Source organism: Rhinatrema bivittatum, chromosome 5 (assembly GCF_901001135.1).
Source record: "Rhinatrema bivittatum chromosome 5, aRhiBiv1.1, whole genome shotgun sequence".
Classification (NCBI taxonomy): Eukaryota; Metazoa; Chordata; class Amphibia; order Gymnophiona; family Rhinatrematidae; genus Rhinatrema; species Rhinatrema bivittatum.
The window spans coordinates 135,215,359-135,234,517 of NC_042619.1; the positions used below are offsets into that span (position 1 = coordinate 135,215,359).

The window sequence follows — 19,159 nt, forward strand, 5'->3', positions numbered from 1 at the left end:
TGAACATTGATTTAAATTTAACTCAAATATTAGAAATGTCTGTAGAAACTGAAATTACAAATAGAACAACTTTTGTTTCTTGTACGTTTAATGCAGACAGAGAGCTGATAATGAAAAGATTTCTGCGTAATCAAACAGAACTCTTTCATGGCAGGAAAATCTGGATTTTCCGGGATATATCTAGACCTACGCAGGAAAGGCGGAAGAAATTTCTATCTATGCGACCAGAGGTGATAGCCAGAGGAGCCAGCTTTAATTTAAGATGTCCTAGTAGATGTATCATAAGACATCAAAATTCTAAATATATATTTTTTTGAACCTATGCAGTTGCAAAAGTTTTTGGAACCATTAATCCTTATTAGTCCAGAAGTGTGACCAGTGCAAGTTAGATTATAACCTGTTTATTCATTCAGCATGCTAGGTATAAAAGTTGGAAATTATTTGTAATTTAATAACTGCTCAATTATTTCTCTCCCATGGATTACATCAAACCTCAGACTGGAGCCATGCCTTTTAACTTTCAGAAAAAGACTTAAAACCTGGCTCTTTCAACAAGCCTTCCCTGAACCACCAGACAATCACTAGTTGGCCTTCATTCCTACCGGGTCTGGCACTCCATTTCTCAAAGAAAAAATAAATAGACTCTGAGACATGCAGGTTAAAGCACCGTCCTTAAGTTTTTAACTTGTACACTCTATGGTAAAATTTCTTTTACCGGCCTATCTTCTTTCCAGCTTGTTGCAAGCTTCCAAGTTCTCTCCCCCTGTTGATTGTAACTTTGACTTATTCCTACTTATTGTTATCTTTCGTTTACCTGAATTTGTTACTCTAGTTTTTTCCCTTTGTTAAACTGTAAACCGATCCGATATGGTAATTTACTATGAAGGTCGGTATAAAAAACTGTTAAATAAATAAATAAAATAAATAGAAGTTACAGATATGAAAGAGCTGTTAAAATGACTTGTTTGAGAAATTGATATGGACTTGATTTATGACTTATCTGTTACTGGCAAAATATCTGTAAGATATAATGTTGAAAATGATAAATTAAAAATTAAAAAAAAAAAAAGGGTGGAAAACAGATCCATGGTAGTTGTGAATAAAGGGGTCATGGCTCCAGGATCCCCTTACTGGTTCCGACTGAGTTGTAAGCCTAAAGGCGCAGGACGAAATTACGAAGTCAAAACAAAAATTAAAGCCCTGTACATTTGAGAGTCTCCTGGCTGATGGTGTTGTATGTTATGATCAAGGTGAGGGCGCACTTTATTACTTGGCCATAGGTGCCAAATGGCCTGGCTGCGGCTCTGCCTTTCAAACCCTTTTTCTCATCCTTGGCCCTGCTCTCACCTCCGACACAAGTTTAAAAAGTATTAAGATGTGCACTAGCACTAAAAGTGAGAGCTGAAGATCGTGTCCATCATCTGGTTAATGAGAGGTTTTATTCCCGACATAAGGGGAAAAGCAAACAGAGTGAGAGACACCATACATTCGAGAACCACCTATAGCTGCTGCTCCCATCTCCCCCGCCCGCTGTGGCACAGCGGCAATCGCGCTCACTCTCCCCCCCAGGCCGCTGGGTGCCGCTGTGGCTTGAGCCCGCGCTGCTGATACTGCGGCTGCTCGCCTCTCTTTCACTTGCAGCGTCTCGCGCGCACCGCCCTCTCCCCTCACCCCCCCTTCTCGAGTGTTTGCTGGTAACGGAGCCGAGCACGCGCGCTGCGGCGCATCCAGAAGTTTCGGAAGTCCGTGCGAAGGAGGGATGGCCGGCGCCTCGCAGTGAGTCTTCGTCCATCTCCGCGGCACCGCTGTTCCTCTTTGCCCTTTGCCCTGCTGACGTGCTATGTTTGGTTCTGTCTCCCGGCAGGTTGTTTTTGGACAGTTTCGTGGCTGAAGACCCGCATAGAGCCCTGGAGGTGAGTCGGTTCCTGCGCTGGAAGAGGGCGAGAGTGGCTACCGTTGCCCCTTGGTTCTCCTGATTCCCCCTTCCCAGGGCATGTGCGAGTAAGAGTGCCTCCCACCCAGTACTTAGTAGTATTCCCTTCTCTCTGGTGAAAACTGGTGGTCACATCAGGTTTTTTAAAAAGTTCAGGGTTGAAGGCGATGCTAAAGGTTGTGATTTTTAAATGCATTCTGAAGTCTATCAAGAATGGATTAGGTGTATGGTAATTGCCCTTTTATTTACAGTCTGTTTCTTGGTGCTGCTGTTAATTCAGTAACACTGCCGAATGAAGCGCAGCCAGAAATCTGTGAGCACTGGAGAAGCGTCATTCCCCTTTGATGGCTTCAAAATTGCAAAGAAAAGTACCCAGAAAAATTTTTTGCTTGTTACCTGAAACAACGTTAATGCCTGACTTGATGACCACGTTGGTGAGGTCATAAATGGTTACGATGATGATGTAATGTCTTTGTGCTATAAAATGTTTAGCATTGGTTGTCTTCATTTATCATTGTTATTGCTTGTGGACGCATAGAACCGTGGAGAAACAAGTTGTAAGGGAAGAATTAAGTTCTTGTAGTTGGTATTTTTCTATTTTTTTTAAACATTATTATTAGAGTTTTGCAGCACTTAAATATTTGTTTTACATAATAATCTTATAGTACAGAGCATGCTCAGTTAAAACGGACTATGAAGGAGGTATTGGAAAAAGGTTAGTCTATCATGTGGGTAGGCAGTGCTGGCCTTCAACACTTGCCTGTTATGTTTTCAGAATATTCACCCTGAAAATTAACATGATGTATTTGCATGCCTTTCCTTCACTGCATGCAGATATGTTATGCATATTGTGAATATCCTGAAAATCCAACCAATATGTGGACCTCAAGAACCTGAGTTGGTTGCCTGTGGACTGTCATGTATTGAGGAGAGGTTGCCTGAAAAATAATGAACTGTGTCTAAAATGTAGCACTTGCTGCTGTCCCAGCCTCAGGAGGAGCTTTGTCAAGTGGGGCAATTGCAGGGAGGAGGTGGAACCAGAGCCACAGCTTCCTGCTGCTGGACCACATGGTTAGACAGGGATGACGTCTGGGTAGAAAAAAAGGAAAATGATACATGAAAATGAAAATATGATTGACAAATTATAAAGGGAAACAAATTTGTCATTAGCACCTAATAATTTTAGTTGACATCCAGATTTCAAAATAGTTTTCCTCCATTGATGATGAGGCTGTTAAAGAAACCATTGAACTGTGTTCTTGTCTCTTGCAGACCTTAATTGTCCTTTATGATCTTCCCAATAATATGCTACAGTTTTTTCAGGTGGTTTGGTGAAGAGAGGGAAGGAGAATCAAAGATGAGGAGAGAAGAGGGGAGATAAGGTTTGAGACAAGGGATTGTGGATTCAGAGATGGGTATGATTGGATATGAAGGGTCAAGAGAGTGAAGACCAATTTTGTGGATAACACCTAGTTTTAATGGTCTGATTTGTGAGATAAAACATTGCAAAAATACCCTAAAATTTGGCTTACAATCTGCTTTGCAGCTAGATTTATAATTTTGGCACCCATAAGCACAGTTCCTTGATGACACCTCATTGAAACTGTGCTGGCACACTGCCATGAAGTAAGTGAAAGCAGGTTCCTCTTTGGCCTAGATATTTGGTGCCTTCAAAATTTGGCACTCTAGGCAGTTGCCTATGTCTAAATTTGGTTCTAGTCTGCCTTTTAGCTGCATTTTAGAGAAGGGAGACTTAGAGCTAAAGTTTGAAAATATCCAGTAACTAATGGCTCCCACTTACTTTGTTTGTACAAATTAAAGTGTAGGGCTTTGCATACAGAAAAATGATTAGTACAAGTTTGAAACTTGTGAGGAATAGTGCCAGTTATTAAAACTAACGGGCTGATACAGTAAGGACGTGTAAGAAACAGTGCGGCAGTGCTGGGCGCCCGCTCATTTGCCGCGTGTATTTTGGTTCACATACTGCTCGATTCAGTATTCAAATTAGACGCAAATCCAAGCGGTGTCCAAAGCGCGTCAATGAAGCGGTAGGCGCTCGCAATCCATTTTACTGTACAGAGCGGTATGCAGCGCCTATACAGTATCCAGGATGCGCTGGTACCTGTCCTTTGAAATGTCATTACAAATGTCATTTGAAATGTCATTCCACCAGGAAAGTGGATGGCTCTTTTCTACAGACCCCGCAGCCATGAGCGCCCGGCCGGATGTCCGGCCGGGCGCTCAAGGCAGCGTTGCCTCCGATTATGGACGCCCGGATACAGGCGGGAAGGTCCATGAACTGACGCCGCGACCTTGGTCGTCTGAGGTTGCGGCTTCCGTTCATGGACCTTCCTGCCTGTAGGCACCGCTGCCTTGAGCACCCTGCCGGACGTCCAAGGTGTAATATACATATCTCTGTCACAGACAGAAGAAATGGATAGAGATTTAATGGAGACTATTCTCAAAACTCTGAAAGTGGAGGTGCTATTGCTAGGGCACTTAAATTTGCTGAATGTTAATTGGGACATGTCACCTGCAGTGTCTTTTAGAAGCAGAGAGAAATGAATTTGATGCGTACTAATGAGGACAGTTTCTGATGTTGTAGTGGACAGTCATCTGGAATCTGATGATCACTGGATAGTGTGTTCAGTATTACAGCATAGGAGAGAAAGATTAATTGAAAGGCAAGGGTCCAAGACTTGAGAAAAACTAGCTTTCTTAAAATGGAGGATTACCTCAAGGAGGAGTTAGCTGGAAGGGAAAATCTAGAGGAACTAGAAGAGTAATGGGCAATTAACTTTTATTGTTAATCTAAATAAAGGAAAGAGGAAAAAAGGCTGCTATATTTTTCTAAAGTAGTAGCTGAAAAAGTAAGGAAAAAAAGTTAGAATTCACAAAGTAGATCACAAAAAGAGGAAGACAGGTGACCATATCTGGAAAAACTAAGATGCTGTGAAAGTAGGAATGCAAATAAGGTAAAACAAGGAGAGAAGACTATTAGATTTGATATTGATAGAAGGAAGTGCAAAAGTGGCACTATGAGACTCGGGTGGTGTATAATATATAGAGCCTGATGATGAAAAAGCAAAATTATTTAAAAATATTTGTTTGGTCTTCATTGTGGAAGGGCCAGGAGCCGGATCATATGAAATGAACACAAATAAGATTGGAAGTGAGGTAAACCTCAGTCAGTTTTCAGAAAAGTGGGTTCATGGCATTAACTAAAGTTAAAGGGACCGATGCAATGTAAGATGCTTAAACAAAATACGTCTTATTAGGTACACACGCATTTTCAGCGCACATGCAATCTGTCATTAACCAGGATGCAATATTTAAATGAATAAAAAATGAAAAGCATACTTCACTTTCAATGCATATCCAGCATGGCTCTCTGCTTCAACGGCATGGGAGAACGGCTGATACTTCATGCATATCCAACATAACTCTCTGCTTTAACGGCAGGAGAGAAGAAAAACTGATACTTCACGCATATCCAGCATAGCTCCCTGCTTCAACGGCAGGGGAGAAGAAAAAACAACCAATAAGCGCTGTATAACATAGTCTGGGTACAACAAATAATCATGGGTGTAGCTTGCTTATTGCGGCGGTTACTACCCCTACTACCCCTACTGCCCCTAACTAATCAAGCTAGATATTTCACTTGGATGCAGCTCCATCACTGCTCTCTACATTAATGGTGGGGGTGGAAGGGAAATAGAACCAAGAGCTAAGAGAAACAGATAAGTATGAGAGAGAAAATGTGTAAAGCTTGCTGGGCAGACTGGATGGGCCGTTTGGTCTTCTTCTGCCGTCATTTCTATGTTTCTATGAAAAAGACGTGTGTTATTCAAAACATAGTGTTCATAGCGCTATACATTTTATTGCATTGGACGTCCAGTATTATACGATTGCACTTGCGATGTATTTTTAAATAGACCCAAACTTCAGGGTTCATAAAAGGCCCTTATTATTTAAAAACGCCTGGGTCTTTCACAGATGACTTGGACTATGGCAAGGAGCATCACTCATGGTGCATCACGCCGGTGGATTCGGCGACACACATCGATGCAGGGACCCACACCACACTGTGCAGCCAGTTCCTCAGGAACACTGGTCGTGACACCCATATTAGGAGGGGCAATTCACCTGAGGCTAGACCTCACTGTCTCAGAAGAGTACCTCGCTTATCAAGCGCTCAATCCACCACCTCATCAGAGAAGGACTTTTCTGACCTCTCCTCCGTATCCAAGAACCGACTGGAACCCCCGTAGCTGCAGGAACCTCTACACAAATGGAAAAAGCCAACTCCAGGGGTGGAATGTGTTCCCATATGCCCCTGTGGGTCTGCCTCCGATATTCTCCAGGCGGCGGTTCCACCGCGGATACAGCCAGGAGTCTCTGGTGTCTGACGACACAGATTTCGGACATCCTTTCAAAGTTTCTGTCCTTGGTGAAGGACCAAAATCGAACCCCACCAGGTTCCCTCCCACGGGCCCCTTCACCTTGGGGGACTTCCCCTCCATCGCCACGGCTCCCGCCGAGTCTGGGCCAAGATAACTAACTTGGGGAAAGAGCCATTACCTTCTCTGCTCTCATCTCCAAGCTCATCCATGGGATATCCTTCAGATTCGCCAGAGGGCCCGCTGGAACCTGCCTCCCCACTGGAAGACCTATCTTATTCAAAGTTCGTGGAGAAGGTGGGGAACAAGTTGAATGTAGAGACAAAGAAGGTGCCTGACTCCCGTGCGGAAGTCATGGGCATCCTCAAAATCTTTGAAGCGCTGGTGGAATCTGCTGCCTTCCCATCTCATAATAGCCATTTTTATGCGTAGGGAGAGCGAGTGGGAGGGGGACACTTTTACAGTGAATTTCTAGGGAAATTCTGCTCAAAATATTTAAAATTCTGCATCTTTAAGTAATAACTTTTTTCTGTATTAATTTAAAATGTAAGTGCCCAAAAACTAAGTCTATTCCATGTTACTGTTGCTAATAATAGCAGTGGCTATTTTCTAAGTCAACTTAATTAATAGCAGGTAATGGACTTCTCCTCTAAGAACTTATCCAATCCTTTTTTAAATAACAGCTATACTAACTGCACTAACCACATCTTCTGGAAACAAATTCCATAGTTTAATTGTACGTTGAGTGACAAAGAACTTTCTCCGATTTGTTTTAAATGTGCCCCATGCTAACTTCATGGAGTGCCCCCTAGTCTTTCTATTATATGAAAGAGTAAATAACCGATTCACATCTATCCGTTCTAGACCTCCCTGGAGCCCTTTTTAAATATTGGGGTTACATTAGCTATCCACCAGTCTTAAAGTACTATGGATGATTTTAATGATAGGTTACAAACTTGTACTAATAGGTCTGAAATTTCATTTTTGAGTTCCTTCAGAACTCGGGGGTGTATACCATCTGGTCCAGGTGATTTACTGTTCTTCATTTTGTCAATCAGGCCTACCACATCTTCTAGGTTCACCATGATTTGGTTCAGTCCATCTGAATCATTACCTATGAAAACCTTCTCCAGTACTGGTTCCTCCCCCAACATCCTCTTCAGTAAACACCGAAGCAAAGAAATAATTTAATCTTTCCACGATGGCCTTATCTTCTCTAAGTGCCCCTTTAACCCCTCGATCATCTAACGGTCCAACTGACTCCTTCACAGGCTTTCTGCTTTGGATATATTTAAAAAAAGTTTTTACTGTGAGATTTTGCCTCTACAGCCAACTTCTTTTCAAATTCTCTCTTAGCCTGTCTTATCAATGTCTTACATTTAACTTGCCAACGCTTATGCATTATCCTATTTTCTTCTGTTGGATCCTTCTTCCAATTTTTGAATGAAGATCTTTTGGCTAAAATAGCTTCTTTCACCTCCTCTTTTAACCATGCTTGTAATCGGTTGGCCTTCTTTCCACCTTTTTTAATGAGTAGAATACATCTGGACTGTGCTTCTAGGATGGTATTTTTTAACAATGACATGCCTCTTGCACACTTTTTACCTTTGTAGCTGCGCCTTTCAGTTTTTTTTCTAACTATTTTTCTCACTTTATTAAAATTTCCCTTTTGAAAGTTTAGCACACGAGCCGTGGATTTGCTTACTGTCCCCCTTCCAGTCGTTAATTCAAATTTGATCATATTATGATCACTGTTGCCAAGCGGCCCCACCACCATTACCTCTCTCACCAAATCCTGTGCTCCACTGAGAATTAGATCTAAAATTGCTCCCTCTCTTGTCAGTTCCTGAACCAATTCCTCCATAAAAATGTCATTTATTCCATCCAGGAACTTTATCTCTCTAGCATGTACCGATGATACATTTACCCAGTCAATATTGGGGTAATTGAAGTCTCCCATTATTACCGCACTACCAATTTGGTTAGCTTCCCTAATTTCTCTTAGCATTTCACTGTCAGTCTCACCATCTTGACCAGGTGAACTGTAGTATACTCCTATCACTATAGTCTTCCCCAACACACAAAGGATTTCTACCCATAAAGATTAAATTGTGCATTTAGTCTCATGGCAGGATGTTTATCTTGTTGGACTCTATGCCATACCGGACATAAAGTGCCACACCGCCTCCCGTTTGCTCCTCTCTGTCATTGGGATATAATTTGTACCCTGTATAGCATTGTCCCATTGGTTGTCCTCCTTCCACCATGTCTCTGAGATGCCAATTAAGTCTGTCATTATTCACTGCTATACAATCTAACTAGCAACTGTACCCGTTCTACGCCCGGGCGGCGAACCTTTTTATTGGCACATCTGCTCTTGTTTTGAATTTCCCTAGAAATTCATTGTAAGAGTGTCCCTTCTACATACACACACCCTCATACAGGCTCCCTCAATCTCTCTGGCACACACACACATCCCCTCATATAGGCTCCCTCTCTGAAACCCACACTCAAGCATCCCGCGCACTCCCCCCTCTTACCAACCAAGCTGTCTCTCGCACTTCCTCACACACACATTCTCTCTCACCGGCATCCCCCTCTCCTCATATAGGTTCCCTCTCTCTGAAACCCACACTCAAGCATTCCCCCACCCACCCTCTCTTACCTCCAATGCTCTCTCATACCCTCCCCACCCCCCTTTCACCAACCATGCTCTCTGTCACCCCCCCTCTCACACACACATTCTCTCACACCCTCCTGCTCTCTCTCACTCTCACCGACACACATTCTCTCTCACCGGCATGCCACGGGACCTGCGCCGTCCGTGGCGAAGATGAAGCCCCGGCGCACCGTTCGCAGCACACAGGGGCCTTACATTTTCGCCTTGAGCAGAAAATAGCAGCGTAGACCCCGGCATGCCGTGAACGGAGCGTGTCCCGCGGCACATGCGCCGTTTGCGGCGAAGGTGAAGGCCCGGGTGCGCCAATCGCGGCACACTGGGGCCTTCCCTTTTCGCCGCGAATGGCGCACCGGGCCTTCATCCTCACCGCGAATGGAGCGTGTGCCGCGGGTCGCGCTCAGTTCGCGGCATGCCAGGGTCTCCTGCTATATTCTGCCTGTCCCGCGATGACCACTGACCTTCGTACCTCTGGCGTGTTTGAGCTGCCTGCACCATCTATCGGTGGGCTGGGGAGCATGCATGAGCACTGATGGACACACTACCATGCCCGATATATTATAGATTCTCACATCTTACTTCTTAGACTTCTGGCATTAGCATACAAACATTTCAAAGTTTGGTTTTTGTTTGTATTTTCATTCTGCTTTTTAATTGATAGGAATAAGTTAGAATTTTTTAGCTCAGGTGAGCTTTTAGTTACAGGCACTTGGACTACTTTTCTTATTATTGGAACCTCACTGTCTGGAGGCCCTAATTCTAATGCATCATTAGTATCCTTTGAAGATACCTCTCTCCGAACCATTCACTGCTGTGCGACTGTCGGCTTTCCCCTTTGTTCTAGTTTAAAAGCTGCTCTATCTCCTTTTTAAAGGTTAGCGCCAGCAGTCTGGTTCCACCCTGGTTAAGGTGGAGCCCATCCCTTCGGAAGAGACTCCCCCTTTCCCCAAAAGGTTCCCCAGTTCCTAACAGAACTGAATCCCTCTTCCTTGCACCATTGTCTCATCCATGTATTGAGGCTCCGGACCTCTGCCTGCCTCTGGTGACCTGCGTGTGGAACAGGGAGCATTTCAGAGAATGCTACCCTGGAGGTTCTGGATTTAAGCTTTCTACCTAAGAGCCTAAATTTGGCTTCCAGAACCTCCCTCCCACATTTTCCTATATCGTTGGTGCACACATGTTATGGTTATAATGTGTTGGAGTGGATTCTTGGGTACTGTAGTGATGGCCACTCCCATGGGGAGGAGCCCCGTGAGGAACTGCAGTACCAGGCTAGACCTTATATGTGCAAACACAGAGAGTTGTATTTTGTTGTACAGCACGGTGGCACTGCCCGGGAAGTGGACAGCAGTGGAAGGTAGCTCTAGCAGTATAGTCCAGGGATCCTCAGCAGAGAGGGCCCGTCTCACTTTCGAGTAGGTGAAGACAGCGCGGTGAACAGGAACAAGTCCCGGATATAGAGAGCGGAAGCTGTAGGTGCGATAGACTGATAGATTAGTACTCACTGAAGCAAAAGCTGTAACTTTGGAAGTCCTGGCAGTCAGAAGTTGTAGAGTGGCAGGCACCAGATTAGGGAGAGCAGGCCCTCGAGGAGCGAGTACCTGGTATCCCAGGATAGGCACCTGAAAGAAGATAGAAGGGCCCCGAGGAGCGGGTACCCAAGTTAATGTAGAATTACCCCGAAGGTCGGAGAGAGCCTCCTGCGGCAGCTAGGAAGCGGCAGAGCAGCTTAGACCGGAGCAATTCCAATCCTTGCTAACTCACAGGCCGATACAGTACAGTGTGCTCCGGAGCACACTGTTAACCTGTCATTGGACACGCGTTTTCCCTTACCCCTTATTCAGTAAGGGGTGGAAAACGCGCGTCCAACCCGCCGAACCTAATAGCGCCCTCAACATGCAAATGCATGTTGATGGCCCTATTAGGTATTTCCGAGCGAATCAGTAAGTAAAATGTGCAGCCAAGCAGCACATTTTACTTTCAGAAATTAGCCTACCCAAAGGCGCTAATTTCTTCGGGCACCGGGAAAGTGCACAGAAAAGCAGTAAAAACTGTTTTTTTGTGCACCCTCCGACTTAATATCATGGCGATATTAAGTCGGAGGTCCCGAAGGATTAAGAAAAAAAAAATTCAAAGTCAGCCGGCGGCTGTAGGGTCGAAAACCGGATGCTCAGTTTTGCTGGCGTCCGGTTTCCGAGCCCGTAGATGTCAGCGGACTCGAGAACAGACGCCGGCAAAATTGAGCGTCTGCTGTCAAACCCACTGAGGGCCGCCACTCCGGGCCAAAAGGAGGCGCTAGGGACGCGCTAGTGTCCCTAGCGCCTCCTTTTCCCGTTTCTACCGCCGGACCTAATTTAAATACTGCATCGCGCGCACAGGCGAGTGGCGTTTGCCCGCTCTCACGCGGACTTTACTGAATCGGCCTGTCAGTTTGTTAGCAAACGAAGGGCAGGCTAACTTCAGTTAAGTCAGCCAGAGTGACTCACTGCTCTCTTGATTAACAAATGTTGGTACCTAATCAAACCAAATCACACTACCTGAACACCTTTCCAAGGTGAGTGAGTGAACTGAACTTTTCAATCTTTTTACTTAGGTATACACTGCTCCTAGCTTATTTCTAGCTTCTGGCTACTTTTTTTTTTATTTTTGTTTTTTTTTTTTGTATATAATCTGTTTTATTGTCTCAACTGGTAAACATAATACAAAACAAATCAAGAGCAAATCTGGGTAACTCAACATATCCAATACAGCACAGATACAGTGTGTTAGAAAGAATCAGAACATATCAGATATAAACAGCTGACAGCCAGTAGTAGTATATATGTGTCACCGAGACAATTTACCATTATACAAGGTAAACAAACCCCCCCTCAGCCCTCCCCCCCCCCCCACCCGCCCCCTGCTGGAGAATAAAACAAAACAAAATGAAACAGAGCATGAAAATTGGGTACAGCGTGAAAAACCAGAATCATATGAGTAACCAGTATCAGTTGCAACTGAAGTACATAGTCCATGATACGACAAAGAGAGTAGGGGAACCACTACGAAGATTGGGTATGTGAGATACTCGGTACCAGAGCCTCGAAAAAGAGCTGTACTGGGCGCTAGGGTGCCACCATAACCTGCAGCACTGCCGTCAGGATCTAAACTGTTAGGAGGAATTCTGATTGTCCAACCATGTCGTGAAAGGTGCCCAAGTAATCTGGAAAGTTGGTACTTTATTTTGGTGTACGGCGGTCAGCCGCCCTAACTGGTAATAAGAGAGTACCCTATGTTGAACCCCAGCTAAGGTTTGCGCCGCCTGTTGCTTCCAATGCAATGCGATCTCCGCTCTGGCTGCTATAAAGATTTGCAATAGTAATTTCTGTGTCTGAGTGTTTTGTTCTGACAACGGGAGCCCCAAGAGAGCGTGCCAAGGCTGTATGGTAGTTGTGACTGGCATCATCTGTGCTAACCATTGAAACACCGTGTCCCAGAAGGAGCGAATCTTTGGGCATTGCCACCAAACATGATAATATGTGCCAGTATCTCCGCATCCCCGCCAACAGTGAGCAGTGATAGAAGGATAGAACCTATGAAGCGTAGCGGGCGTGTAATGCCAGCGGTAAATCATTTTATAACAATTTTCTTGGAGTCCAGTTGATAGTGAGCATTTGCGAGCCATGAGATAGATAGTGTCCCAATCGCTATCATCCAACTGTATCCCAAAGTCAGATTCCCACAACACCCGGTATTTAGACTCTGAGGGCCGCAGGTTATTAAACAGTGTGTATATTTTAGAAATAACACCTTTAATAGCCGACGCATGCTGGCATAGCGTTTCAAATAATGTGTTGGTTGTGCCACGGTATGCAAACGGAGCCCCCTGCTAACAAAGGAACGGAGCCGAGCATAGAGGAAGAAGTCAATAGTCTCTTCCGAATATAAAGTGCATAAGGTATCCCTGGGTATCGTCCCTCCTTGTTGAGTAATGTGGTGCAACCGTGTAAGTCCAGAACCCAACCAACGCTTAATAGCTAAGGAACGTTCCTGAAGAGGAAGGGCTGTGTTAGTAAAGAGATGCGTCATTAATGAGTAGCTCTCCCCCCCTATCAACGAAGGCCTCCATCTGTCCCATATGCGTAGAGTGGTGCAGAGCACGTACGGGAGATACTGAATAGCTTCCCAGGTGGAGCGTGGCTGCCACGCCAACGCGGATATGGGGAAATAGCCCAGGAGTCCCTGCTCAATGTGCACCCATTGTGGAATTTCCCGTGTGGCGTGTATGGCCACAAGCGCCCGCAGTTGCGCCGCATAGTAATACCAGGCTAGGTTGGGCATTTGTAAGCCTCCCCGAGCCTTAGGTAGATACAGAATGTGTCTGGCCACCCTCGGCGGCCGTTTCCGCCAGATAAAGCTGCAAATAATTTGTTGCCACTGCTTGAGACACTTGGTGGTGATATGGATAGGTATAGTCATAAAAAAATAAAGAAATCGGGGCAGTACCGTCATTTTTACTATAGCTAGTCTCCCCAACCAGGAATGAGCAAGACTGCCCCATCGTCTTAAGTTGCTCATGTAAGCTGGTGACTAAAGGTTTATAATTTAAATCAAGTAATTGATGGTTACGGGGTCCGATTCTAACTCCCAAATATTTAAGGGAGGAGGTAGCCCACAGGAAGGGGAATTTACCACTCAGCTCCTGCACCTCTCCAGGGGGCAAATTCAAATTAAGCAACTCCGACTTTTCATAGTTGACCCGCATGCCGGACACTGCTGAAAAGCCATGAAGCTCCTCCATTACCCCTTGCAAAGATGTCCGTGGGTTTTATTTTTGTTTTTAATATACAAACTCTAACTTCTGCTTGCTAGCTGCCTTACTGACTGACAATTTAAAAATACAGTCCTAACTTCTGTTTATTCGCTGCCTTACTGACATATCTCCCTTTGACTCAACTTTCTCTCATGGTCTAATTTAAAAGCTGCTCTATCTCCTTTTTACATTTTCGTTCTGGCAGCTGGTTAGGGTGGAACTCATCTTGTCAGAATAAGGCTCCCATTTCTCCATAATGTTGCCCGGTTTCTAACAAATCTAAAGCTCTGTTCCCTGAATGCCTTTGAGAAGTCTGGCGTCAGCTTGCCTCTGGAGACCTGCATGTATAACAGAGAGCATTTCTGATAATGCAGCTGTGGAGGTCCCAGATGTCCATTTCCTATCTGAAACCCTAAATTTATTCTTTAGAACCTCCATTTTGTATCTTCCTATGTTATTAGTATCCACATATACTAACTTCAGCAGCTCTCACAACTTTGGATTAATTCAAATTTCCAAATTACTTTCCTGGCACATAAAGATAAATATCAAACTACCCACAGGATTAATTAAAACTTGCAAACTCCTCACCTTTCCTGCAATGTCTCCTAAATTTTGCAGTCTGAAGCCTTTTCCTTTTTCACCATTGTTCACACACGCCGCCCCCCCCCCCCCCCCCCCCCCATTATTCTGTTTTCTGCACTGGTTTTGTAGTATGGTGCAATTCAAGCTACTTGTTTTTGCCTACAAATTCATTATTGATTCTGCTCCTCATTATCAATTTTTCTTAGTTTCCTGTTATGATTTTACTCTCCTGTATTCTTACTAAATCCTCTCATTTTTCTGCATTTTCTCTCTTTTAAACCCTGTCTTTGAAAAAATATCTCTTCTGATTGTCAAAGTTTAATTGGTATAACATAAATTGTAAATTTTTTTATTAAAATGGTTTAAATGTTTGCTATATTTTCTTTAGCTGCTAGATGGCGCCCTTTACCATAAAATGTATTATCAATGAAAGGAACAATTTAGTTTAGTAAATCTTTCAAACTACAAAAAGTTCAGTTAATATTTCAGATCTAACAAGCTAAGAAATGCTATTCAACCAATAATTACATAAGTGTATTTCATCATATTATCTCAGGACTGTAAATGTAGAATAAATTGGAGTAAGGATAAAGCAGCCAGTAAAAATAGCATTAACAAGTACAAGTTTCAGATTAAAAAAGCAAAAAAAAGTTGTTATACAGATTTAAACAGGCTGAAGATCACCCTCATTAACTTTATAAAATAATCAGAGTTCTCTGGTAATAGTAGTTCTTATGCATTTGTTTCAAATGACATGACTGTATCGCTCCATGGAGAGACTGCACCTTGAATAGTGTGTACAATTCTGGTCGCTGCATCTCAAAAAAAAGATATAGTTGCGATGGAGAAGGTATAGAGAAGGGAGATCAAAATGAGAAAGGGGATGGAACAGCTCCCCTGTGAGGAAAGACTAAAGAGGTTAGGACTGTTCAGCTTGGACAAGAAACTGCTGGGGGAAGGGGGGGAATATGATGGAGGTCTTTAAAACCATGAGAGGTCTACAATGGGTAAATGTGAATCGGTTATTTACTCTGTCAGATAATAGGACTAGGGGCACTCCATGAAGTTAGCAAGTAGCACATTTAAAACTAATCAGAGAAAATTCTTTTTCACTCAATGCACAATTTAGCTCTGGTATAGCTGTGTTTAAAAAAAGATTGGATAAGTTTTTTTGGAGGAGAAGTCCATTACCTGCTGTTAAATTGACTTAGAAAATAGCCACTGCTATTACTGGCATCAGTAGCATGGGATCTACTTAGTGTTCTCCTAAGTCAAGCAGGATGATAGTTCTCACATGTGGGTGACATCATTTGATGGAGCCCGGCATGGGAAACTTTTTTGTAAAAGTTTCTAAAAGTTTGACCAACACACTGAGCATGCCCATCATGCTGCTTTCCACGTGGGGTCCACCTTCAGTCTCTTCTTTTCCACGGTGCCGTTGCCTCGCGGTTGTGGAGCTCTTCTTTTTCTTATTTTCCTCGATCAAGTTTCTATTTTTGGCGTTTTTTTCCTCGTCAGGTCCCCCTTTGCGGTTGGTGCACCCGCGGCGTGGTATGTTTTCTTACTTATTTTTCCCATCTCGCGGTCTATTCCCGGCTCTCGCCTCGTGGTGACTGCTGGTCATTGACCGCATGCCGAGTATTTTTATGGCGTCGTCAGACTTTCTTCGGTGCCCCAGTGCAACCAAAATGATAAAGGGGATGGAACAGCTCCCCTATGAGGAAAGGTTGAAGAGGTTAGGGGTGTTCAGCTTGGAGAAGAGACAGCTGAGGAGGGATATGATGGAGGACTTTAAAATCATGAGAGGTCTTGAATGAGTAGATGTGAATCGGTTATTTACACTTTCGGATAATAGAAGGACTAGGGGGCATTCCATGAAGTTAGCAAATAAGAAGATAAGAACATAAGAAATTAACATGCTGGGTCAGACCAAGGGTCCATCAAGACCAGCATTTCCTCTAAGAACTTATCCAAACCTTTTTTGAACCCAGCTACACTAAATGCACTAACCACATCCTCTGGCAACAAATTCCAGAGCTTAATTGTACATTGAGTGAAAAAGACTTTTCTCCGATTAGTCTTAAATGTGCTACGTGCTAACTTCATGGATTGCCCCCTAGTCCTTCTATTATTTGAAAGTGTAAATAACCGATTCACATCTACTCATTCAAGACCTCTCATGATTTTAGCTATGTACGTTTTAGCTATGTACGTTATAATGTATTGCTCACCCCTTGTTTTATGTAAACCGACATGATACGAACTGCCGTGAATGCCGGTATAGAAAAACACAAATAAATAAAAATAAATAAAATTTTAAAGACCTCTATCATATCCCCCCTCAGTACATTTAAGACTAATCGGAGAAAAGTCTTTTTCACTCAATGCACAATTAAGCTCTGGAATTTGTTGCCAGAGGATGTGGTTAGTGCAGTTAGTGTAGCTGGGTTCAAAAAAGGTTTGGATAAGTTCTTGGAGGAGAAGTCCATTAACTGCTATTAATCAAGTTTACTTAGGGAATAACCATTACTATTAATTGCATCAGTAGCATGGGATCTTCTTGGTGTTTGGGTAATTGCCAGGTTCTTGTGGTGTGGTTTGGCCTCTGTTGGAAACAGGATACTGAGCTTGATGGACCCTTGGTGTGACCCAGCATGGCAATTTCTTATGTTCTTATGCCTGCAGACCATGACCATCATGAATCCGCATGAGGTTTGCATCTTCTGCTTGGGGACCTCGTATGACATCCGTGGGTGCCGTCTGTGTGATCAGATGACCCCCAAAGGGTGTTGGGCGTGCCTCGATAAGATAGAGAAACTTTTCAAGGCTGCAAAATATTCTCCTTCAGTTTCATCGATGCCGTGAGGTCGCGGGGAGCCTTCGGACACACTTCCCCTGGCAATCCCCTTTGCTAGTACCTCTAAGAATCAAGGAGATGGTGATTTTCAACCTTGATGGTCTTACCACTGTCCCGGGCAATTGGTATCTTCTACTTCCTCTGCCTCGTGGAAAGACCTGTCCGAGCACTGGAGGAGGTCCCGGAAGCATTGCCACCAGTCACCATTGACTCACAGCAACGGTTCTGGGGCGGCACCGGCGGCTGACGAGCTGCTACCGAAGCGACGCTGGCATCGGAGGCCCCATCCTCTGATGCCCCCGGCAGTCCTATGCGTTATCCACCGACACTGGTGCTGTGCACTGGGCCACCTCAGAGACCCGAGGAAGAGCCAGTGACACCTCATCCTCTTCCTTCAGTCCTGGTCTCTCTGGACTTTCAAGAGGAGTTAGACCGCATGGTGCAGTCTGCAGTGCTTAAAGCCCTCCAGAGTGTTAAGCTGCCATTGCTGCCAGCCCTCATACTGATGTGCGAGCCTCCACCTTCGATGCTATCACCCCTGCTGGAGTGTCTGGGCATCCTTCTGGGTGCCCTTCTGATGCAATCAGTGCCCGAGGGACAGTCTGTTCCCCAGCGGCCACAGATGCCCTCCACTGGAGCCATCCCAGTTCTCGGATCCTCTGAGGAGGAGGATACGGCTGGTACCGTGTTTCCCAGACCACGGTTTCCCCAATCCTGTGCCGCGTCCTTCCGGCCTACTGCAGCCTCCGATCCCCTCGAAGCCAGGGGAACTGTCGATGCCTGCAGTGCCCTTGAGATCTCTGAGACCATCGGAATCCAGGATGGATACCCCTCACTGACCTCGCCCACGACGCACTGGTCCCACTGAAGAGGAGAGGGGCCTTATGACCCTTGGGAAGATGACTCCAAGGACTCATCCTCCATGTATTCAGACAACCCCCTCTTGGAGCCCTCCCCTCTGGAGTAGCAGTGCGGTCTTCCCCCCCCCCCCCCCCCCCCAAAGGAAGTGTCCTTTGTGGGGTTTGTCAGGACCGTGGCCGAGGCCATCCCCTTTCAGCTCTTCACAGAGGAAGATGCGCGACACAAAATGCTGGATGTTCTCCAGTTTCACGCTCCTATGGAGATTGTTGTGGTCCTTATCCATGATATTCTTAAGGACCACCTCCTCTGCATGTGGGAGCACCCCATTTCCATCTCCCCCGTCAATAGGAAGGCTGACTCAGCAGCTGTGGGATTTGAAAAGCAGCTACTCCGCCATCAGTCGGTGATCGTGGAATCCTCTTTGAAAAAGGCCCGGTGCTCCCGCATCCATACCTTTGCTCCTCCGGGACGCTAGCACAGGGAGCTGGATGCCCTGGGGAGAAAAGGCACCATGCTGGTGGCTTACATCGTGACATATCAACTTTACATGACCCAGTACAACTGCAATCTCTGGAAAAGAGTCCAGGATTTCGTGGAGGGCCTTCCCCAGCAACAACAGGAAGCCCTTTCCTCTATTGAATTGACCTGGACAGAATAGTGATCACACTCATTTAAAATCTAGCATTGATTAAAAACTGTTACCGAACCTAACGGCACCTGTGTAAACTGATAAATTTTAATAACATTATTTTTGGTGCCTTACTGTAAACCGTTGTGACGGTACCCACCTTAATGACGGTATAGAAAAGATTTAAATAAATAAATAAATATTGCTTGTTGATGTCTTGAGGTGGGAAAACACGAGGTGCGTTCCACCTACGATGTCTTTGAGACAGCAGCCCACTTAGCCGCATTGGGCAACGGCGCCAGAAGGATGGTGTAGCTCTGGGCCTCTGACCTCCGGCCGGAGGTCCAGGACAGGCTGGCCGACCTCTTTTGCACAGGTGAAAACCTCTTTGAGGATAAGGTCCGGGATGCGGTGGCACAATTAAAA

The 19,159-nt window shown here is 44.8% G+C and overlaps 1 protein-coding gene across 7 annotated transcripts in view; it reads left to right on the forward strand.

The window, feature by feature from the left end:
* The first annotated feature begins 1,573 nt into the window (after positions 1-1,573).
* SUGT1 (SGT1 homolog, MIS12 kinetochore complex assembly cochaperone) overlaps positions 1,574-19,159 on the forward strand; it is a 328,950-nt gene continuing 311,364 nt past the window's right edge. Inside the window, exons 1-3 of one of the 7 annotated variants that reach the window (XM_029602974.1) lie at positions 1,574-1,776; positions 1,865-1,913; positions 2,185-2,367. In XM_029602974.1, the coding sequence (XP_029458834.1) occupies positions 2,278-2,367 (90 nt within the window). In that variant the 5' untranslated portion in view covers positions 1,574-1,776; positions 1,865-1,913; positions 2,185-2,277. Of the gene's footprint in view, positions 1,777-1,864; positions 2,002-2,184; positions 2,368-19,159 lie in introns of those variants that run through there. The other 6 variants (XM_029602977.1, XM_029602979.1, XM_029602978.1 and 3 more) reach the window with 6 other exon arrangements.